Source organism: Syngnathus acus, chromosome 5, assembly GCF_901709675.1.
Source record: "Syngnathus acus chromosome 5, fSynAcu1.2, whole genome shotgun sequence".
NCBI lineage: Eukaryota > Metazoa > Chordata > Actinopteri > Syngnathiformes > Syngnathidae > Syngnathus > Syngnathus acus.
The window spans coordinates 1-20,940 of NC_051091.1; the positions used below are offsets into that span (position 1 = coordinate 1).

Genomic DNA, 20,940 nt, shown 5'->3' on the forward strand with positions numbered 1-20,940 from the left:
ACATCTAAAATATCACCATTGAAATTTTGCACAAAATGCTGACAGTTTTTTTGTTGTTGTTTGTTTTGCATTTGAACGCACACCCTGGTGATTTTTTTTTTAGAGGCACCTCTGTGGCCTAAGGAGGTGCTGGAGCCAGTGGTGGTGAGCGAGGGCTCGTCGCTGGTCCTCCCCTGCAACCCCCCTCCGGGCCTCCCGCCTCCGTTCACTTTCTGGATGAGCAGTAGTGAGCAGCATTTCGACATGACAATACGCACCTTCCGCACACGTGTCACCACAGCAGCAAGATGAATGTGTCTTTGCCCTTTTCCATGTTCCAGTGATGATTCCGATCCGACAAGATAAGCGAGTGTCCATGGGTTTGAACGGAGACATGTACTTTTCCAACGTGGTGGCCCAAGATGCTCAGAACGACTACAGCTGCAACGCTCGCTTCCTCTTTACGCACACCATCCAGCAGAAGAACCCCTTCACTCTCAAAGTTCTTACCAGTGAGTGCATGAACGGAACAACACGCATGAATGGTTCAAGCCGTGCCGTAAAAGAGACCGCCGGCCGTCACGGAAGAGGGCGAGCCATTTGTAAAAAGAACACATTTGTGAAACTGAATGGGTGAACACCCACACTGACCACTGCTATGGATTGCTGGAAGAAATATCAAAGGCCAGCGATATAATCCTAGTCATTTAATAACATAACGAATGCAAGCGGTAACCGCTCTTCTGGATGATGTTCCCATCTCCAGGTGATGACATGATGACATTTATGCTAAGAGCAAAATAAACATATACGTATTGTGCTTGGTTTATACGTACTATATGTGCGCATGCTTGTTGGTGTGTTTTCAGATGATCCTTATAATGACACCTCTTACAATGACAGTGACCCATATGGTGGTGAGTCACAAAGTCTGGACAGTGGAGTCTCCTGTCCAGTTGTAGCGTCAATCCGTAGTCATGTTTAATTCACCTACTGACATCAGTGTCAATTTAACATTCTAACATTGTTTCAATCCTGTCAAATATGGCATCGAAGGAATCCTTTCTTTTGTCTTTCTAATACAGACTAATCCATTTGAGATGTTCATCGATGCAGCTAAATGCTAACGCTTTGATCCGACTAAATCCTGTAGCCATTTTCAAAATGCAATTTTCAATGATTCGCATATTGCCTTTGAGGTGGGCTCATTTTTTTTCTTTAAAAAACAACCTATGGATTCAACGCATCCGAAATTCTGTCAAAGATTATTTTCCTTTTTGTGTGTTTTTATGGAGGACATCAATTCTATATTAGTAGTAAGAGTGTCGTGAGCAGCAGGGCAGTGTGTAGTAAGTATTATGCCACATTGTGTGTAAATGTTCAATTACGTCGTCTGCATAATCATTTTCTTCTTTGTCAGGCTATCTTCCGTGGTGGCATTCAAAAAAAAAAAGTCATGATTTCCTTGTGATCTTCAGATATACTCGATATATACGTATATGAAAACTGCTCCCATTGAAATACTGTTGCCGGTGTAAAAAGACAGCAGCAGCAGCAGCAGCAGAAGCAGCAGCAGCAGCAGCAGCAGCCACTTTCCAATTTGCTTGGGAAACCTGACAGCGACTTGGATCTTTGTCTCTCTCCCTCCCTACTTCCACGTGACTCGTTTCTTAATGTCTGCAGCTTCTGCAAAAGGCCTGCCTGACGTCAACGGGAAAGCCGATCACGGTTCCCTTTCATTTTGCAAGGCTTGGCGGGGCAAAGTTGCCAGCTCTAGAAGTTGAAGAAGCACATCCAATGAATGATGTTCTTCATTGTGATGCCACACTAAAAAAAAAAAAAAAGAAACATAGGACAGGTTTGATTGGCTGTCCTTTTCAGGCTTTTAGTGGCAATCTTTGCCTGCCACCTCTGTTCCCTTGGCAAACGTTAAGGAAGACGGACGGCCTGTCGTTTCAGCTCGGCTTAATGTCTTCCTGTGTTGGAGCCATTTACTGGCCGCACTGACCTCAACACACTGGATGGAGAAAGTGACAATGCCTTGCAGAATTGGAATGCAGCCGTTATGAACAAGTTATCGGAATCATAACCTTCCATTGAGTCGGCACTTCCAATAAGCTCAGCGTGTGTCTTTGAAGCGGTTTACGCTTTGCATGCGTTTCATTGCCTCCTTTTTCTTCATTTGTAGGCCGTAAAGTTGCTGAGTCCACGCCAACCTTCCTCACACCGTCGGGGAGCGAGAGCTCCAAAATGGTGCTGAGAGACCAGCAACTGCTGCTGGAGTGTATTGCTGCTGGACTGTGAGCTTGCACGCACGCACGCACGCACAATACATACATACAAGACATGTTCTTCCCGTGCGTTGACGCTGTGCGCACACGTGTTGACCCCGCAGCCCCACGCCGGCTATCAAATGGTTTAAGAAGGGCGGCGATCTGCCGGCACAGAAAGTCAAGTTTGAGAATTACAACAAGACCATGAAGATTGTGGCCGTGTCTGAGGAGGACACGGGGGAATACGTCTGCATGGCCACCAATCATTTAGGGAGCATCCGCCACTCCATTTTTGTTCAAGTGAAAGGTGAGAGCGGCCAGCTGTTTGCATCTGCAATAGGAACCGCTGACGTGCCTTTGGGTTCCACAGCGGCTCCTTACTGGCTGGACAAACCGACCAACTTGGTGCTAGCTCCAGAAGCCAATGGCCGCCTGGTGTGTCGGGCCAACGGCAACCCCAAACCCAGCATCCGATGGCTGGTTAACGGCATTCCCATAAACAGTAAGTACTCTCTGGCTAATTGAAAATATTGCCATCCAATTGACTAATTGTAAGCCGATACATACGACCTTTGATAACAATGGCTTTCTCTTTGACCCGTCGTCAGGCTCTTTGCCTGACCCGAGTCGCCAACTCATGGGCGACACCATCATCTTCCGCTCGGTGCAGATGGGAAGCAGCGCGGTCTACCAATGCAACGCCTCCAACCAGCACGGTTATCTTCTGGCAAATGCCTTTGTCAGTGTCATCGGTGAGATTGCCATTTGAAAAGTGGAGGCCTTTGTTTGCCCACTTTCATTGTTTGAGCGCTTGTCACCGTCAAAAACGTCGCTGTGCGTCGTCATGAAGGTGAGCTGATGCTCTTAGTTCGTCTCGGGAGTCTTTGCGCAAACGATGATGTTGAGAGAGAAAGAAAGAAAGCTAAAAGAAAGAAAGCTAAAGAAAGAAAGCTAAAAGAAAGAAGAATTACAGTGGGTGGGGAAAGATGGACCAACAGTTCATTTTCTCCAGACAAATGCTTTTTCTTTTGAACGTGCAATTGGATTCTGAACTTCGGGAATCATTTCTCTCTCTAGATATGCGTCCAAGGATACTTGGGCCAAAAAATCAACTGATCAAAGTCATCGAGAACAACCGCACCTTTCTGGACTGCCCCTTTTCGGTTCCCCTATTCCAGATTTACGCTGGTAAGCGTGCGGAAAAAGTGGCATTCTGAACCGAATGGCGTGTTCACTTCCAGGAACGTTCATGGCAGGTTTAAGAACGGACAAGGCAGCGGCCTAGACGGCGGACATTACCGCGCTTATGTCAACGGCAGCCTGGAGATCCAACGTGCCAGAGCGCAGGACGAGGGCACCTACACTTGCGTGGCCAGCAGCATTCTGGGCATGGCTGAAAACCAGGTCCGCCTGGAGGTCAAAGGTCAGACACAAGATGTGCAAAAGGCATAGTAGCTTGTGCCTTTTTGAGGCATCAAATCAAATGACTGACTGTTCCTTAGAGCCCAGCCGTATCGTCGGGGCCCCTGAACACCAGTCGGCCATCAGGGGGTCCACGGCTCGTTTTGACTGCAAAGTCAAATTTGATCCCAGCCTGGCTGCCACTGTGACTTGGACCAAGGATGACAAGCCCATCCATCTGGGATGGAGGTAAGCGAGCAAGAGAGAAAATGTCATGGATGACACGTTACTCATTATTCAAAGCATAGTCAGTCGTATGGTATTGGATGCATCTCTTGTACTATCAAGCAGCAATTGGCCACAGGTTGGGAAAATATTGTATTTAGGTCTTCATTTTCCATCTAGCCTTCCATTCTACTTTTGATTTTTTTGGACCATTTCCTGAAAATGTTTCATGGTACTATTGTAGCATCCGATATGCTCTGTTGTGTGTTATCGCTCGTCTACCAGGCTGAGGAAAGACGAGGAATCGCTGACCGTCCCGAACGTCAACGAGGGGGACGAAGGAACTTACACGTGTACTGTTGAAACCGAGATTGACCGGGACTCGGCCTCGGCTCGTCTCACCGTGTTAGGTACACGCGCCTGCTGGACAGCGGACGGCATTTAGCTTCCGTTTCACACTCCAGTAAAAGCGCCACGTGCAGAATAGCTAGAAGACAGAGCGACACGCACGCACGCACGCACGCACGCACGCACGCAGGGACTTGTATGTTGCATGCATATCATGCATGATGCTACTAATGTTACACACTAATTACATTGCATGTTTCTTTTCACTGCACCTAACGTAGCGGATTAATCGAGAAATATTGTTGTATTCTAGTCCAATTGAAATCCTGCTTTTAAACATTTGACACATTTGCATTGATGGTTGTTGCTTCCTAGTCCCATGCTGGATATATTTGCAGGAGATATACTATGAAAACACACACGCACTCGTGTGTTGCTTAAATGGGTGCCTGTTTGGGTCCAATACTGAAATCCCATTCCTGGCAATCATTTCAAATCAATTCAAAAGTGTCAAATGTGTCTAACGCTTTTAACATTTACTGTGCACTTGCGTTCTCGATGAGCGGTGGGACTCCTTTGCAAACTCTAACCACTCCACCCATTTCCCGGTCCTTGACCTTACAGAAGAAGCCTCCCTCAACCCCTCACTTTCTAGTGCCTTGCCTCCAGGTAACATACAATTTAGGTCTTGTGTTTCTTTTAGCTCATTGCGCATCTGCCTCTTTAATGATTACAAATACTTCAAATGAACTTTTTTTCAACTTCTGGTGTTCCATACTTTTTTCTTTTACTAAGCATGCCCATGTTCAACTCAGTTCCCTCACACGATACAATAGTTGTTAATTGGTGAAGTAGTTTGACAGCTATTTTGCTTCTTGTTACAATGCGCACCAACTTTGTTCAAATCAGCGTATATATAGCGTAAATATAGCATACCTGTGTAATGTGCTTTAAGATCTTGTTTCCTTGCAGACCTCCCCGACCCTCCTATGGATCTGGAGCTGTCAGATCCGGCAGCCCGGAGTGTTCGCCTCACCTGGATCCCTGGAAATGACCACAGAAGTCCCGTCACAGGTCACTATGCTACAAACGCACACACAAATTAAAAAAATAAATAAATAAATAAAAAATAGGACGTTTTAAAAGGCAGGAAATGTTTGCACACGCACGGTAGAGTTTTTGGCCAGTTTGTGGAAGACCGCTGGGAGCCAGGAAGATGGCAGGACCTGGCCACCTACCCCGGGGACCTCAACTCGGTCATTCTGCAGCTGGCTCCCTTTGTCAACTACCAGTTCCGAGTTATTGCCATCAACCAGGTGGGCCGGAGTGCGGCCAGCAGACCCTCACCCCAATACCAAACCAGTAGCGCTGGTGAGTAGCAGCATCCTGATGACTTCCTTCACCTATTACGTACGTGTCATTGTTTGACGCCATGATCCTTTGATTTTACATCAAGCTCCTGATGTTATACCCAGAGGCCTCCGAGGCTGGGGCTCACAGAAAGACAACATGGAGATCACCTGGGAGGTAAGTGGTGGGCATTGTGATGGAGGAATAGATACATACGTAGCTTACATTCCTGTCATTTTGTTCAGCCCCTGCTTGATCTGGAGAAGAACGGCCCTAATTTGCACTACGCCGTGTGGTGGAGACGCAAAGATTCCGATGCCGAGTGGAGCAATGTGACCACAACGGGGACCAAACATGTTGTCCACAACACACAAACCTATGTAGCCTATGAAATGAAAATCCAGGCCAGGAATGATCTTGGAGCAGGACCAGAGTCCAATGTGGTCATTGGACACTCGGGAGAAGACCGTAAGATAGTTGACGTGGTTGGCTTTCCGTAGACCTGGTGTTTTTTTTTTTCTTTTCTAATTGACTTGCTGTTTTCAGGACCCACCGGCGCTCCGACCGAGCTGCGCCTTTCTAAGGTAGACAGCACCAAAGCAAATGTCCACTGGAAGCCCGTCAAGCAGGAGTCGGTCCGAGGAGAATTCAAGGAGTATAGAGTGAGACTGAGCGCGCAGGACACTTGCGTGGATCATTTCTTCTTTCTTTCTTTCTTTCTTTCTTTCTTCTTTCTTTCTTTCTTTTTCTTTCTTTCTTTCTTTCTTCTTTCTTTCTTTCTTTTTCTTTCTTTCTTTCCTTCTTTTTTTCTTTCCTTCTTTTTCTTTTTTTCTTTCTTTTTTTCTCTTTCTTTCCTTCTTTCTCTCTTTCTTTCTTTCTTTCTTTCTTTCCTTCTTTCCTTCTTTCTGTGGCAACTTTCTGTGTTCCATCTTCTAGCTGCACTATTGGCGTGAGGCCAGTCACGTGCCCGCTTTGGTGTTTAGCAAGGAGAACAAGACCAAAGGTTTCTACACCACCGTGGCCGAGCCGTCGGGCATCCTCAGCGACCTGGTGCCCTTTTCGCGCTACAAGATGTTTATGGTTGTGGCCAACAATGGTTACCAAGGTCCGCCCAGCAACACGGTTGAATTCAGCACAAAGGAAGGAGGTAACCAATTGAAATGGACACGATATCATCCTAAGAGAATGTCTGTCTGTCTGTCTTTTTACTGTTCCGTAGCTGCGGCATCTTTGTGATGATAACTGCTGTCTTGGAACATTCTCATTTTTGTTTATGCGCAGTGCCCGACGCTCCCAGTTTTTTCAGGATCAAGCGAAGAGGCTTGGATTCCATTCATCTGGAGTGGGACAAACCTCTGGAGCCAAATGGTCTCCTCATTGGATACCAGCTCAAATACCAAACAGGTTGAACACTTTCCTCTTCCTTTTTTCTTTCTTTCTTGTCAATGTACACTTTGTATTCATCGCACCTTTAAATCATGTGTCATTTTCATGATGCATACCAAATGTTGGTGGAAGAAAAGTCATAATAATAGTAATCAATGAAATGGTTTGATAGTGGAATATGAATTAAACGGGCAAAATGGACACAAGGTGACCCAGGTGAACAAAGCCTTGTGGCGCCACAAACCGCCTTGTGGCGCCACAAACCGCCTTGTGGCGCCACAAACCACCTTTTGGCGCCACAAACCACCTTGTGGCGCCACAAACCACCTTGTGGCGCCACAAACCACCTTGTGGCGCCACAAACCGCCTTTTGGCGCCACAAACCACCTTGTGGCGCACAAACCCACCTTGTGGCGCCACAAACCACCTTGTGGCGCCACAAACCACCTTGTGGCTATTTGCCCAGTCATGAGCTAGATACATGGGCTCCACGGCCAAACATTGCTAGAGCAAAACATTGGCCAATGAGAAATGGCTTTCCAGAAGCCTGATGAGCCATAGACACCTGCCGACAGCTGTGCTCATTTTGCAGTCTCCAAAAATGTTGCCTCCAAATACTATGCCATCTGTTTTTCCGCCAGCCAGGCCACCTTCCTGAGTTGTTTTGATTCTATTGTACTGGAGCACAGAGCACATCGATTTTCACTTGCTTGTTATTTTTTCCAATGGATTTCTACAATTTGTTTTCTTAGCCAACGGATCGAGGAGAGGGTCGACCTCGCGTTGAGACTTTCCTTCCAAACGTGACGGAGTTCCACGCTCCGTCTTCCCGATCGCTCCAGCCGCTACAATTTCTACCTGTCGGCGCTCACCCAGGTGGGAGCGGGCGAGGTCTTTGCTGAAGAATCCCCCTTCTTTGGCAACGAAGGTAGTCTGCTAACAGCTGCTCTTGAAGAAATGACATGATTCAGTCAAAAGCACTGGTGGAAAGCAGGAAGAAATAGTCTCTTTCTTTTCTTTGGACCAGACCTTCTCTTGCTCCCCTTTCTCCACGGTATGTGGCAAAAAGTGCCTTCATACCTGCATAGAACTAACCATTTTGGCTATGATGGAGGGAGCGCTCTGCTGTACAATGACGCCCCAAAGTCTCATCTGACCTTGACGCATATCACAATCAGAATCGTCTTTATTGGCCCAGTATGTAAAAAAAAAAAAAAAAGCTGGCTTGACAACCTGTCCACGAAACAGGAAAAATAGCAATGCCTGGCAGCTGGCTCCCTGCTCAGCGACCTTTCTTAGATGGGGAGAACAGAGAACGTGAAAAAGGTAAGGGAGATAGATGAGGGGTTAGGGAAAAAAAAACTCAATTCGAGCTTTTAAGGCCCTATGGAGAGGGGCAGAGTATGGAAGGCGGACGGGACATTCCAGTCGCCGTGACGAATGTTCCGTCAGCTCGGCCGTCTCGGATCTGTAACAAAAAGATAATATGCACAGATTGATTATTACAAAGTGCACTTCTAATCTACGTTAACGGCATGATACGAGTTGTCCTGAAGCGGTTTTTTTGTTGTTGTTTTTTTTCTTTCAAGGAATCAGATGTCATTGATATTTGCATTTTTATTGTACATGCATACGTACATACTGCCTAATAGGATGTAGGAAAATGTGTTCTTTTAAGAAGCGCACCGCTTGTAATTCCAACAAATGGGACTGATTTTATAGTGGGAGCAAATATTTCTTCTTTTTTCTCTTTCAAACGTCCGTCCCCTCTTCATTGTCCCTTCTTTGTGTTGACAGAAAACTTTACTGATGCTACAGGTCTAGGTAATAGTGAATGAAGAACACGTCTGCCTGTTCCCACCCAGCCAGCACCATCCTCCCTCCCTCCCTGTCTCACTTTCGAGCTGTTCATCTCAGCACATAGCAGCAGTGCAGTCCACTATCTTTTTTTTTTCTTTCTTTCTTTCACAACACGTTCAGGGCTTGAAGTTAAAAAAAACAAACAAAAAAAAAACACCGACATGTATTTAACATCATTTGCTGTCGCATCACTTTTCATGCAAATATCATGTGTCCATAAATGAAGTGAAATACGATATATATGCAATTGGCAAGATCAGATTTCCCCAGCAGAAGAAATTAACAGCAAACCTTTGGAGGTGCGTGTCCGATGCTTGCAAATTAAGAAAAAAAAATACAAGTAAAGACCTTTGTGTACAGAGCTGTAGTCAAGTCGTGGATTGATCTTGATGACTTCTATTTGACATTATTTATCAAATAAGTCACTAGTTATGACATTGCAAGAATTAACATGAGACTTGGACTGTGCTGCTGTTGATGGTTTTTTTTTTTTCTTATCTCGAATGTCTCTCTGGCTCTGCCTTCTGATTTGCCCTTCCTTTCTCTTTGCTGGTGTTCTTTGCCATCAGGGATTGAAAAGCCCATTCATATTGTACACAACTTTGAGGCTTCATTGCTGCTATTGGTATTTCCGTATACTGGATTTGTTTGTGACTAGTTTGCAAGTGATCCCTGATGGTACACTCTTAGCGCACAAGCTTGCAGTATTGCTACGGCCACATCTCTTTTGACCGGTTGGTTACTAAACGCAGCTCATAACAGGCATGTCGCTAATGCGAGTGTGCTCGGAATGGAAAGAATGGTCAAATACGTATTGGAATCTCAGCGGTGGACGCGGACTGTCTCTCACTGGCTTGATCTTTTTGGTTCTTTCCATCCTTCTCCATCACGTCAAATTCACGTTCATCCGTGGAACATTTTAAGCGAACTGACTGCTTTGCATCTGCTTCCCAAACACGACAACGTCTTCATTGCTTTTGAGCATGCTTGGAAAATATGATGATGATGATGATGATGATGCAAGCATGCACGTAAAAGACAACTTTGCTTTGGGAGCATCAGTCAGAAAGCTTTGGTGGCTGGAGATGAGCTTAACGTCAAGGTACAGTATGAGTGAACGTGATGAACGCTTTGAGCGCAAGAATTGCGGACACTTGCTTGACCCGAATTCGATTTCAAAAGTCTACACGCGCCTGTTCAAATATTTGTGTTTGTATATATATATATATATATATATATATATAGATATATATATATATATATATATATAGATATATATGGCCACTTGCTCAATATCATCATCAGATATTGGTTTATTTATGGGGACATTTATGTGTCAATCTATGTTCACAACAGCCAACAATAATTGGCATCTCAAAATGAACATTTGTACGGTTGTAAATGCACAATGCTTGTGAACAAGTGGTCATGGGCTTGAATGTTTCGGCTTCAAATATGCAGCATCATGTAATATCTGTGTTTGTCCACTAGGTGGTAGTGGTACCTGATTGTCCGTACTAAATTAAGCGCCCTTTCCCGAAAGTATTTTTGTTTTGCTTTATTTGTAAAAGTGAAATGTTGCATGTTATGTTGTGTGTCTTTAACTGTGCTCTTTCCCTGCTCCTCCTTCCCTTGTAGTTGAGCTTACGGATGCCTCTTTGGCTTCAGCTTTCACTCTTACTCCTCCTCCCACTCCTACAACAATTAGTACCTCACCTTCTCTTCCAATGTCTACAACGATAGAGGCTACTACTCCTACCACTACTAGTACTACTGCTACTACCAGCATTGAGGCCGACCCTACCACACTACCGTCTGTGCTGGTCATCAACAAGAATATTGATAAGAATGTGTTGGGTACATTTGATTTTTTTTTTTTTTTCTTTCTTTCTTCTACTTGGCCTTCACAAACAGTGGAACCTCTCAAGTTGAACATTGTGGGTAGATGGACTACTTTGGATTTGTTTGAAGATGTTTTCCCAAAAGGGCTTTGACTTGAAAGGTTCCACTGTCAATGCTGTGTGTGAAGTGAATTGAAAATAATGAATGGAAACCTCCCCAATGTGTAATTGATCTTTTTCCCTACTCCAAACTCAGGAGTAAACATTGCAATTGGTTTGATGGGTTGAAAAATCCTCTGCAATTTGATGACATTAGGGTGAATTTTCAATCCATGAAATCAGGATTTACTCCTAGATTGGAGTGGTCCTGTTATAGAAAAGTGTGTCGCGGTGCCACCGTGCATAGGACTGAATAGCACACACACACACACACACACACACACACACACACACACACAGCCAGCCAAAGGGAGCTTTTGGATGTGTGCCGCCACTGACCTTTGACCCTTTACCTCAGACACCCATTACGCAGTGGCCCACGGGCGAGAGATCTGGAATGTGACGGTGGAGCATAACAGTAACTACGCTAACGTCAGCTGGAGACACAACTTCCCGGCCGGCAGCAGCGAGTTTGTGCTAGAGTTCACACTGGACAGTAAGAATCCAGATCCAGAAGCCCACTTGATCCACTTCAAAGCTTGAACTGACTACGCGCAGCTTGATAAGAGTCAGACGGTTGCCAAAACTCAGCATCATTTAGCCCCACTTGTTTGTTGTTGCTCATACTTCAAAGATGAGACGTCATCTTCCTGATGTTTGAGGAAAAAAAAAAAGAGATGGCGGCCTCTGCATGCCTTTCTATTTTAGACTCTCCATCTTTGGCTTTCATCATGTTGTGCAGTGAGATGGCCCATTTTTCCTTCCCTCATTTGCTTTTTTGGAAATCCCACATTTTGCACGTTTTGCTCTTTGTCAGGAAGATTGTTGCTATTGGATAGCCTTGCATGTACATACACACGGCTGTAAGATCAAACATGAAAGGAGGCACTATACAAAAGCTTGTCGTTGCTTTGTACCAATTGGACAATCTTCCATGGAGCATGGAAGAAGAGTGAGCGAGCGAGCACATGTATTTTTCATGTCCGTCGGCCACAGCTTGAATTCTTAATGCTGTTAGATTGTGAGGAGGAGGAGCACAAGGAAGAGTGGTTGTGGGGGGTGGCCAACTGATCTAATGGACTTGCCCCCCAGCTTAGCCCAGCCCAGCCCATACCAGCCCAGCCCAGCCATCATTCACCACGCGTCTTGGTGCGAGCTAAAAGTAGGGAGTGGCCCTTTTTGTCTGACCTTTTTGGCCATTCTCTTCATCTTGATGTGTGACTGAGCGGAGGGTGTGGGCGGGTCGGCTTGCTAAATTCTGTATCTTGAGTTTGTTTTGGAGACATTGTATATCACTTGAGCATTTTTGCGCCTCCAATAATTGTAGCGCACTGGCATGGAAATGAACAAAGGGTGCGGCAACACCAAAATTTCTCCCTCACCTCCAGCCGTCACACTTATTTCTGTGATGATTTCACAGTGGACAGCCGTGTGAAAAAATGCACCCATTATACTTACCGTGTATAATGTACACGTGACATAATAAGGAACTGAAGCTAAAGAATGAATGATGAGTGAGCAAATGAAAGAATATTCCTCTAATAGTACATTTCTTGCTCCTGACAATAAGAATTCATGGATGGTGGCATGTTTTCCTTTGTGTCATTTTGCTTTCATGATGGATTGCTATTGAAAGGACCGATTCTTTGATCTACTGCATTGTTTTACTTCACCCTTGAAATGGTTGAAAGCATGAAGCATGACATGGCCATCTTGTGCTCCCTTTCACTCTCTTCTCAAGTATTGAGCAAGTTCTACTACATTTCTTTCCCGGATTGAGGGCTTGCAAACAATGCTTTGCTTTGCTTTGCTTTGCTTTGCTTTGCTTTGCTTGCGTGCTTTGCTTTCTTGTTTTTGTTGTTGGAAACAATGAGAAGAGGTTTGGATAAATGGATTTGGATGTTTATTGGTTAGGCTTGGTTGAACACCTGCTGACACACACTTCCTGGCTCATTGACTAGAAGTTTCAGCAACAAGTCATCTGAGGTTTGCATGTACGCTATTCCAGAGGGGAATCTTCCTGAATGATGATGATGATGATGCACATCCCTCAAGTAGTACTGTCATAAATAAATCAGTGTTGATGATGCTTGGTGATTTTCAAAGCCTGGTAGTAAGTGTTAAATGCAACGACCCCCCCCCCCCTAGAGTATGATTGGCCCTTTCTTGTGTCTCCAAGGGGACAAGACAATGAAAACTGTACCAGTGAGTCAACAGCCCCCCATTACAGTGGCGGATTTGATGGCGGGTGCCAAGTACCATCTGAGAGTTTACTCCCATGAACTCAGCAACGTCACCAGCAAATCTGTCACCTTTGAGACCAAGCAAGGTGAGGGTTTGATCGGATCGGATTGATTGATTGGCAGGCCCTTGACCTAAGAGGTCATACCCTTTTATTGTGATCAAGAAGAAGAATCAAAGATGCCTGTGTGAAAAGCTATTTGCCCCCTGAACATTGTAACTGGTTGGGGGAACAATAGCTACCAATGAGTCTCTGTGGAAAGCTTCGTTTCAGAATCATTTCAATTCTGGAGGCTTTTGGAGCATGAACTGCCTTTTCAATTGGATGCGTACGTGGCTTTGACTATGCCACTCCAAAACCTTCATTTTGATGTTCTTAAGCCAGTCAGAAGTTGGCTTGCTCGTGACGTGCTGTTACGCATAAGCCTGAGATAAAAAAAAAAAAAAGAAGGAAATATTCTCCGTTGAGCAGGATTTTCTGGTCAAAAACACAATTTATGGTTCCATGGAATACAGGAAGTGGTCCAGGTCCTGAATTAGCAAAGCAGTCCCAGGCCATGAACAGTATCACCACCCTGTTTAATTGATGGTATGATTATTATTGGGTTTTTAACGAGATGCTTTTTACGTTTACACAAAATGAAGCGACACACGCTTTGCAACAAAAATGAATCAGAAAGTATCTATCTATCTATCTATCTATATCTATCTATCTATCTATCTATCTATCTATCTATCTATCTATCTATCTATCTATCTATCTATCTATCTATCTATCTATCTATCTATCTATCTATCTATCTATCTATCTATCTATCTATCTATCTATCTATCTATCTATCTATCTATCTAGATAGCTAGCTTGCTACTCCTGGGAAGCGTCACATTTATTTCATTTTTCCCCCTCTATTTATGGCTCTCTCTGTGGTTCACTGAAGTCTTAATGTTTTAAAAAATGGCTTTGTAGCTCTTTGTCTACATGTCACCTACTTTATTTTTCATTTCTTCTTAAATGTCCTTGGATTGTGACATTTTGTTTTCTTTTTTGGGCTGGCTTCATTTCCTTCGGCAAGTTCTGTGCAAGTGATTGATTTATTGGTGTGGAGGTAATCGGTCGTGGGTTTGATCAGTAAAAAGGAACTCGGCTACCCCCGCAAATGTAATGGTCCACAGCTAATTTGTAATTCAACAATCGGTGCAAGTACTTTTCATGCTGGGCCAGGCAGCTTGAAATGTTTTTTTTCCCCTTAACAAATAAAATCACCAACTAAAAACGTCATTTGATATGTACTTGGTATATTTGTCCGATGATCTTAAACAGTAAAGTGGTAAAAATGATGCCCAAAAAAAGCCATTTGAGAAAAGGGCCAATACTTTTTCACAGCATTGTAGTTGGAACATGTCAACTTAAGCACAGACACAGTCAATGCCCTTTATTTGACTGTTACATTTCACTCACGGAAGGTGGTTTCCTTGTTTCCTGTTCTGTTATTCAATTGCGAATTTGTTGCATCAAATAAAGTGAGTGATTTGAAACACTATTCTGTCAATAGGGTGACATTTTTCTCCCTATTGGATTTGCTCCGTATTGTAGGTCCCACAAATGAGGTGTTTACTTCACGAGATATTACTGTAGGCTTATGCTATTATTGCTCGTACACAAGAGCTTGTCTTCAGAGGGCCACTGAGATCTTTCTGCGTGCCTGATAATGATGATGGTGTTGATAATAATAATGATAATAATGTGACGGCGAGCCTAAATTGAATCGATTGCGCTGTACTTTAAGCTGGAAAGAAAAGCTTATAGTGTCTTGCTTTTTCTCCCTTGGTGCATGTGCGTGCGGCGGGCGGCCTATATTGACCAGGTGGACATCGCAACGCAAGGCTGGTTCATCGGCTTGATGTGCGCCATCGCCCTCATCATACTGATCCTTCTCATCGTCTGCTTCATCAAACGGAGTCGTGGAGGCAAATATCCAGGTCAGACTTAACTGAGTAGGCCAAAAATCTACAGGGGAGGGATTTGTGTCAAAATGATTCACACAAATACATCCTCCATTTTGACACCTTTTTTCAGACCCACACATCCGTTTGTGATTTTCACGTTGTTGTTTTTTTTCGGATCCACAAATATATTTGAAAAATGTATTTGTGGATCTGAAAAAGACTTGATAAATGTTTTTGTGTATTTGTGACACAAATCTCTTCACACAAGAATGCCAGTTCCTAATTCACTCGGTTGCCTTTGAACAATAAACCAGCCAACTGCTAATGGCTAAACAAACGCTGCACAAGCATCTCCCTTGCTTGCTGCCTGCCTGCCTGCCTGCCTGCCTGCCTGCCTGCCTGCTGCCTGCCTGCCTGCCTGCCTGCCTGCCTGCCTGCTGCCTGCCTGCCTGCCTGCCTGCCTGCCTGTGCCTGCCTGCATGTTTTGGGATGACTTGCTTATTCCCACTTCAGAAATTAACAAAAGTTGTATCAACCCTGCTGAGTATAATAGCAAATGGGCTGATCCAAATCAATTTAGCTGCAGTTGACAGAATAAGATTTGATCATTCTGCCATACTTGCATCTTTGAATACAAAAATTGGATTTTGACAAGCTGTTGTTACTATTCAGAGATACAGTATGTTCAAATTCAATTGCAAAAGTTGAAATATAGCTTCTAAATATCATGACATTTTTTGAATCAGTATCATCAAAGTATGTTTTGGATTCCCTTTCAAAAGTGCAAAAATTGTTTGATTCAATTATTGATTAACACATGAATACACTTCACAGCTACTGTACAATTAACCATGGTTGGAGTGTCACAATTAACCATGAAAACATTTGATGAACATTTATCGTTTGAAATCAATTGGAAGTCTTTATAGGTAACTGTAATGTTTTGCAGTTTCTATAATGTCTAGATGGCGCGTGCATGACTGGTTTGCCAAGTGGTCTAGGTAGGTGCTGCTGCCGCTGCTGCCGCTGCTTTTCAACTAACATACTTCTTGAGCTGATTGAGATACTAGAAAAGCAATAAAAACAAAAAAAAAACATGACCCTTGAAAGGACTTTATTTACTGAACCAGGACCAAATAATGGCAGCAATACTAAATGTATCTGTACGTTTCAACAGCTGGCAAAGTAATATTGGATTATTTGAGGTTTGAATAAAATGACCTTCACGCACAAGTTTATTCATCAAACCAAATAAGAAGCTTTGAAATGGTCAAAAAAAGCATGTAGCTAAATATTTTGTCTAACACACGTTTGTGCTTTTTTCAGTTCGAGATAAAAAAGATCTTCCTTTGGACTCTGTTGATCACAAAGACCCGGACGGATCCTTTGAATACCAGTAAGTGGTAGCAAATCTGCTCACATTCACTCATGGACTTTCCCTCATAAAACAAACATGTACAATGCAATACAACACGATGCAATATACATGGCTTTTGTTTTGAAGTCGGAAGAGAGAAAAACCTGGAACGCTTCAACCAAAACAAAGTGCCTTCAAATGAGCGCGTTCACAATTTCAAAAATGTGTTGCGTTCACTTCCCAAAATATGAACGAGTTCATGAACTTTTGTTCAGCGGTGGTTCTGAAACTTTTTGTGACCTAGTTCCCCCCAAACTGGAGACTTAAAAAGTGTAGATTTGAAGCTATTTGAATGGGACCAAATGTATGTATGAAATGTATCATGTTGTCTTTTGCTCCTTTCAGGTTCCACTGATTGCTGAGGCATCATTCTTCTAAAAGAACAATGACTAATGCCCACAATTTGTCTAAAATGTCTTTTACGTTGCATGCTAACTATACTTACATTGCCTTGCCTTTTTTTTTTTTTTTTTTACATTATTTAGACTACCGACTGAAATAATAAACACAATGTAGCATAAACCAATTTATAAAACTTGATCTAGTCATATTTGTTTCATAATGCATCAAATCTCCAAAAGTTATTTAAATGACTACTTTTACTGCCTTTTTGCTTTTGAAGTAATCCATCTCACTTTTGCTGGGAAGCTAATGCTATGGAAGTCTGTAGAGGCAGGTGACTAAATCGAGGTTCCTCATTCGTTCCAATGGGCAGCATTGCTGTGGGAAATCTTTTTGACGCCAATTCTGTGGTCAGACTCATGCGTGAAGCCTCTTCATCCATCATCCATCCGTCCATCCCCCATGTGTTTGCTCTTTCCTCCATTCACGTTAACTGTTTACTCCTTTCTTGCCCTCGCATCACAACTTGTCTCTCACATATGCTGAAATGACTCATCAATGCCTGACAGGAACCAAAACAAGAACAGGTACTTTGGTTTTGCCAAGGCATCTTTCCTGGCACTCTGCATGTCCAGGATTTGGGGTGACTAACATTTGACAGACTCAAGAAAGCATCATTTGCTTTCTGTTCAGTGCCGCCCGCCGTCCTTACTTGTTATTGCACTTTTGAGCAGGCAAGACAAGAGAAGCTTTCATTGCCGCAAACTCAACTCTTGACTCTCACGCTATAGATTTTGGAGAAGTCCATGTATATTGTAATACGTCACCACGTATGTTATATTTCGATCGACTTTGTGATATTTCTCACCTTTGCTCTTTTAGTTGCATCAGCATGTGTAGTGTAGTGTAGTGTATAATCCCTAGTGTAGTGTATAATCCCTAGTCGCTTGTATTGAACTCAGTGGTCTGTATTTGCGTAATTGTGTTTCCTGTCAAGGAATATTTTCTGCTATTGGTTGCTATTTAAAAGTATAACATGCAAACTGACAAGATCAGAGGGAGAGCCAGATGTCAATATTTTATTTGGAAGTCCCTCCCCCACAAAGAAAGAGAGAGAGAGAGGTTAAAGTCCCAATGATCGTCACACACACATCTGTGTGGTGAAATTTGTCCTCTGCATTGAACCCATCCCCGTGTGATTTGATCCATCCCCTGGGGGAGAGGGGAGCAGTGAGCAGCAGCGGTGCCGCGCTCGGGAATCATTTGGTGATCTAACCCCCCAATTCCAACCCTTAATGCTGAGTGCCAAGCAGGGAGGCAATGGGTCCCATTTTTATAGTCTTTGGTATGACCCGGCCGGCCGGGGTTTCAACCCACAGCCTTCCAGTCTCAGGGCGGACACTCTACCACTAGGCCACTGAGCTGAGAGAGAGAGAGAGCATGTTGTCAGCACGTCTCCATCCAGTCAAAGTTTCTGGGTTTGCCCCAGACCTTCCTGTGTGGAATTTGCATGTTCTTCCCGTGCTTGCATGGGTTGTCCTCCGGTTCCCCCTTACATTCCAAAATTATGCATGGCATATGAATTGAATCATGGAAATCCCTGTCAGTGTGAATGGGATTTTGACTGACTAGCGACCACATTGCATCTTGCCTCCTGGCCAAAGTCAGTGGATGACAGTATATACTATATTCATAAAGGGTAAATATGAAAATCTCTAGATCACACAATTTTTCATCCTGAATACAATGTGTGAGTGTGCGTGCGCGTAATTTTTGTTTTGTGGCTACTTTTTTCACATTTGTGATTCATTCATTATCAGTGTACAGCTGAAGCTCCATTTTACGCGCTTCCATTCTACGCGACTTTCTAACACAGTTTGGTCACGGACCCCAATTTTTTTGCGTCGTAAAATCTCTTTTAATATGAATGTCAACAGACCTGGAAGTAGGGGGGAGCATTTACGGTGACGTGGGCAAACGGACCCCTTAGCTGCCCAACAACATGCCTGACGTAAATTAACGTGACAAAGGAGCCCTTCGGCTGCCTAAAACATGCTTTTCTCAAAAACCAAGACTTTCTCTCAAGATTCTCTTTTGGGGTTAGCGCAATTCCGCGTAAAATCGAGCTGTAGCTGTATTTAGTCTTTAAAACTAACAAGACTATTTTTAAGGTAATACTTGCACAAGCGTGCATGTCGAAAAACGATTCAGAACCGACCGTGTTTATATTAATGAGCTGTATATGAGATTTCCCTGGCCCGGCTTGGCCTGGCCCGGCTTGGCCCGGCCCGGCCCGGCCCGGCCTGGCCCGGCCTGGCCCGGCCTGGCTGCTTCCTTGAAAGTGAAGCGTTAAAAGACCATGGAAAGAGAAAAATAATCGCCTGCTTCTCTTTGACTTGCAGCAGCGACGAGGACAACAAGCCTCTTCAAGGTAGCCAAACATCACTGGAGGGCAACGTGAAGGAGAGCGATGACAGCCTGGTGGACTACGGAGAAGGCGGCGACGGGCAGTTCAACGAGGACGGCTCTTTCATCGGCCAGTACACGGTAAAGAAGGACAAGGACGAGACTGAAGGCAACGAAAGCTCAGAAGCCACCTCGCCTGTCAATGCCATCTACTCCCTGGCGTAGTGCAACTTTTTAGACTCGCTCGCTCGCTCGCTCGCTCACACGGCCTAGCGCACAGGTGAAGGAAGACTCCATATGAATACGTAGTATATGCGACTGTGAGCTATCAGCTCATGCCTTTTTTTTCCATTTCCACAAGTTGGAGAAGAAATGTGGTCAATTTGCTTTTGTTCTCAGCCAGCCTGGCTGGCTGGCTGGCTGGCTGGGGCCGGCCGGCTGCCCTTTCTCCACACAGACTTGAGTGTGCCTTCGGGGTAGCTTTCAGCGGCCTCCAAAAGCGCTCTGTTTTTTTTCCCATGAGTACTAGGTTCAACGGCATATCGGCCTACAAGCGTCAAACTCGGCAGGATGCTAGCAGATAGTTTATCATATTGATACATATACACAAAGAAAGATTGGAATTTTCCACTGCTGGTAGATGTCTCATTCAATCTTAAAGAATGCTGTACACAATTTAGCGCCCATCCATCCATCCATCCATCCATCCATCCATCCATCCATCCATCACCATCCATCCATCACCATCCATCCATCCATCCATCCATCCATCCCATCCATCCATCTCGCTATGCACTAGCATGCCACTTCACATTGCTTGATATCTGCACGTGTTGTTTTTGATCCCAGCTGCAGGGTATGACACATGCTTCTAATCACTTTGCCTTTTACACTGTGGTAGAATTGCTTTTCTGACCTCAGAGTGCAGATGTCCAATATGGTAACCGCGTCAAGAAAAAGCCATATCTGCTATAGCAGCTCTGACAGTGTACGTTGCTAATGTGTCCCATTTGTACAAAAACAACTGGTTTCGTAGCACGGGAGTAGCTCAACAGAAGAAACATTTGGAAGGCGTCAAAGAGTTACTTTTGCTCGAGGAACACCAGAAGACAAAAAGCTGCTGCAAGCTGACTGATGGGTGCTGTATTGTAAGGTGTATACATGATGATTAACATTGGTTTTTATTCACATTTTATTTCACACGTTTGATACCAACACATCTCTTTAGCATCATAATCTCATAATGGAGTGAATAGATATCCTATATTATAGCCTACTACTTTTTCAAAAATATTTTCTTATTGGTGACAGCAGCAAAGTTGCCCATTTGTTTTTCGCTCAAAGAAAAGATGAAGTCATGTACGCATGCAGTTTCATTGTCGGGCAAAAATGCAGCCGTATGCTCGCAATTCTTTTTCACTCTGTGTTTCGTTTCAAGCAACACGGCAATGTTTACATCGTAGTGTCATTACCCAAACGGAACAAAGCATTCTTTGTTCATTGCTGTGCTGGGCCTGTTGAATAGTTGAAGTGCTGAGTTTGGAGCAGACGCTACATTGAAGTAGCCACAGTACCGTAGTAGTACACATGTCAAGGCAAACAGGAATGCTTTTTTTTCTTCTTCTTTCCAATTTGCAAACACACCACGAGTAGCATTGTGAGTGTACAATGATGCTGTTGCTGATCATAATTGCAAGAGTCGATGGAAGAGGAATAGTATCGCGCCTTCGCTCTATTCTGTCAAAATTGGCTTTGTCAACACTTT

The 20,940-nt window shown here is 44.0% G+C and overlaps 1 protein-coding gene across 1 annotated transcript; it reads left to right on the plus strand.

Moving 5' to 3' along the window:
• Positions 1 to 75: 75 nt before the first annotated feature.
• LOC119122629 (neurofascin-like) lies at positions 76 to 19,857 on the plus strand (the record flags this gene model as incomplete). Its single annotated transcript, XM_037251051.1, is given in 30 exon segments — positions 76 to 226; positions 321 to 491; positions 2,168 to 2,279; positions 2,375 to 2,559; positions 2,623 to 2,754; positions 2,861 to 3,004; positions 3,330 to 3,407; positions 3,410 to 3,440; positions 3,509 to 3,675; positions 3,755 to 3,902; positions 4,164 to 4,288; positions 4,851 to 4,895; positions 5,199 to 5,300; positions 5,403 to 5,597; positions 5,683 to 5,753; positions 5,822 to 6,044; positions 6,123 to 6,238; positions 6,513 to 6,723; positions 6,858 to 6,980; positions 7,715 to 7,719; positions 7,751 to 7,777; positions 7,779 to 7,890; positions 8,760 to 8,786; positions 10,461 to 10,813; positions 11,168 to 11,318; positions 13,002 to 13,174; positions 14,851 to 15,043; positions 16,337 to 16,406; positions 17,339 to 17,356; positions 19,172 to 19,857. Coding segments are annotated over 30 exon segments (3,888 nt in total), but the record flags the coding sequence as incomplete, so codon positions are not given.
• Positions 19,858 to 20,940: the final 1,083 nt, after the last annotated feature.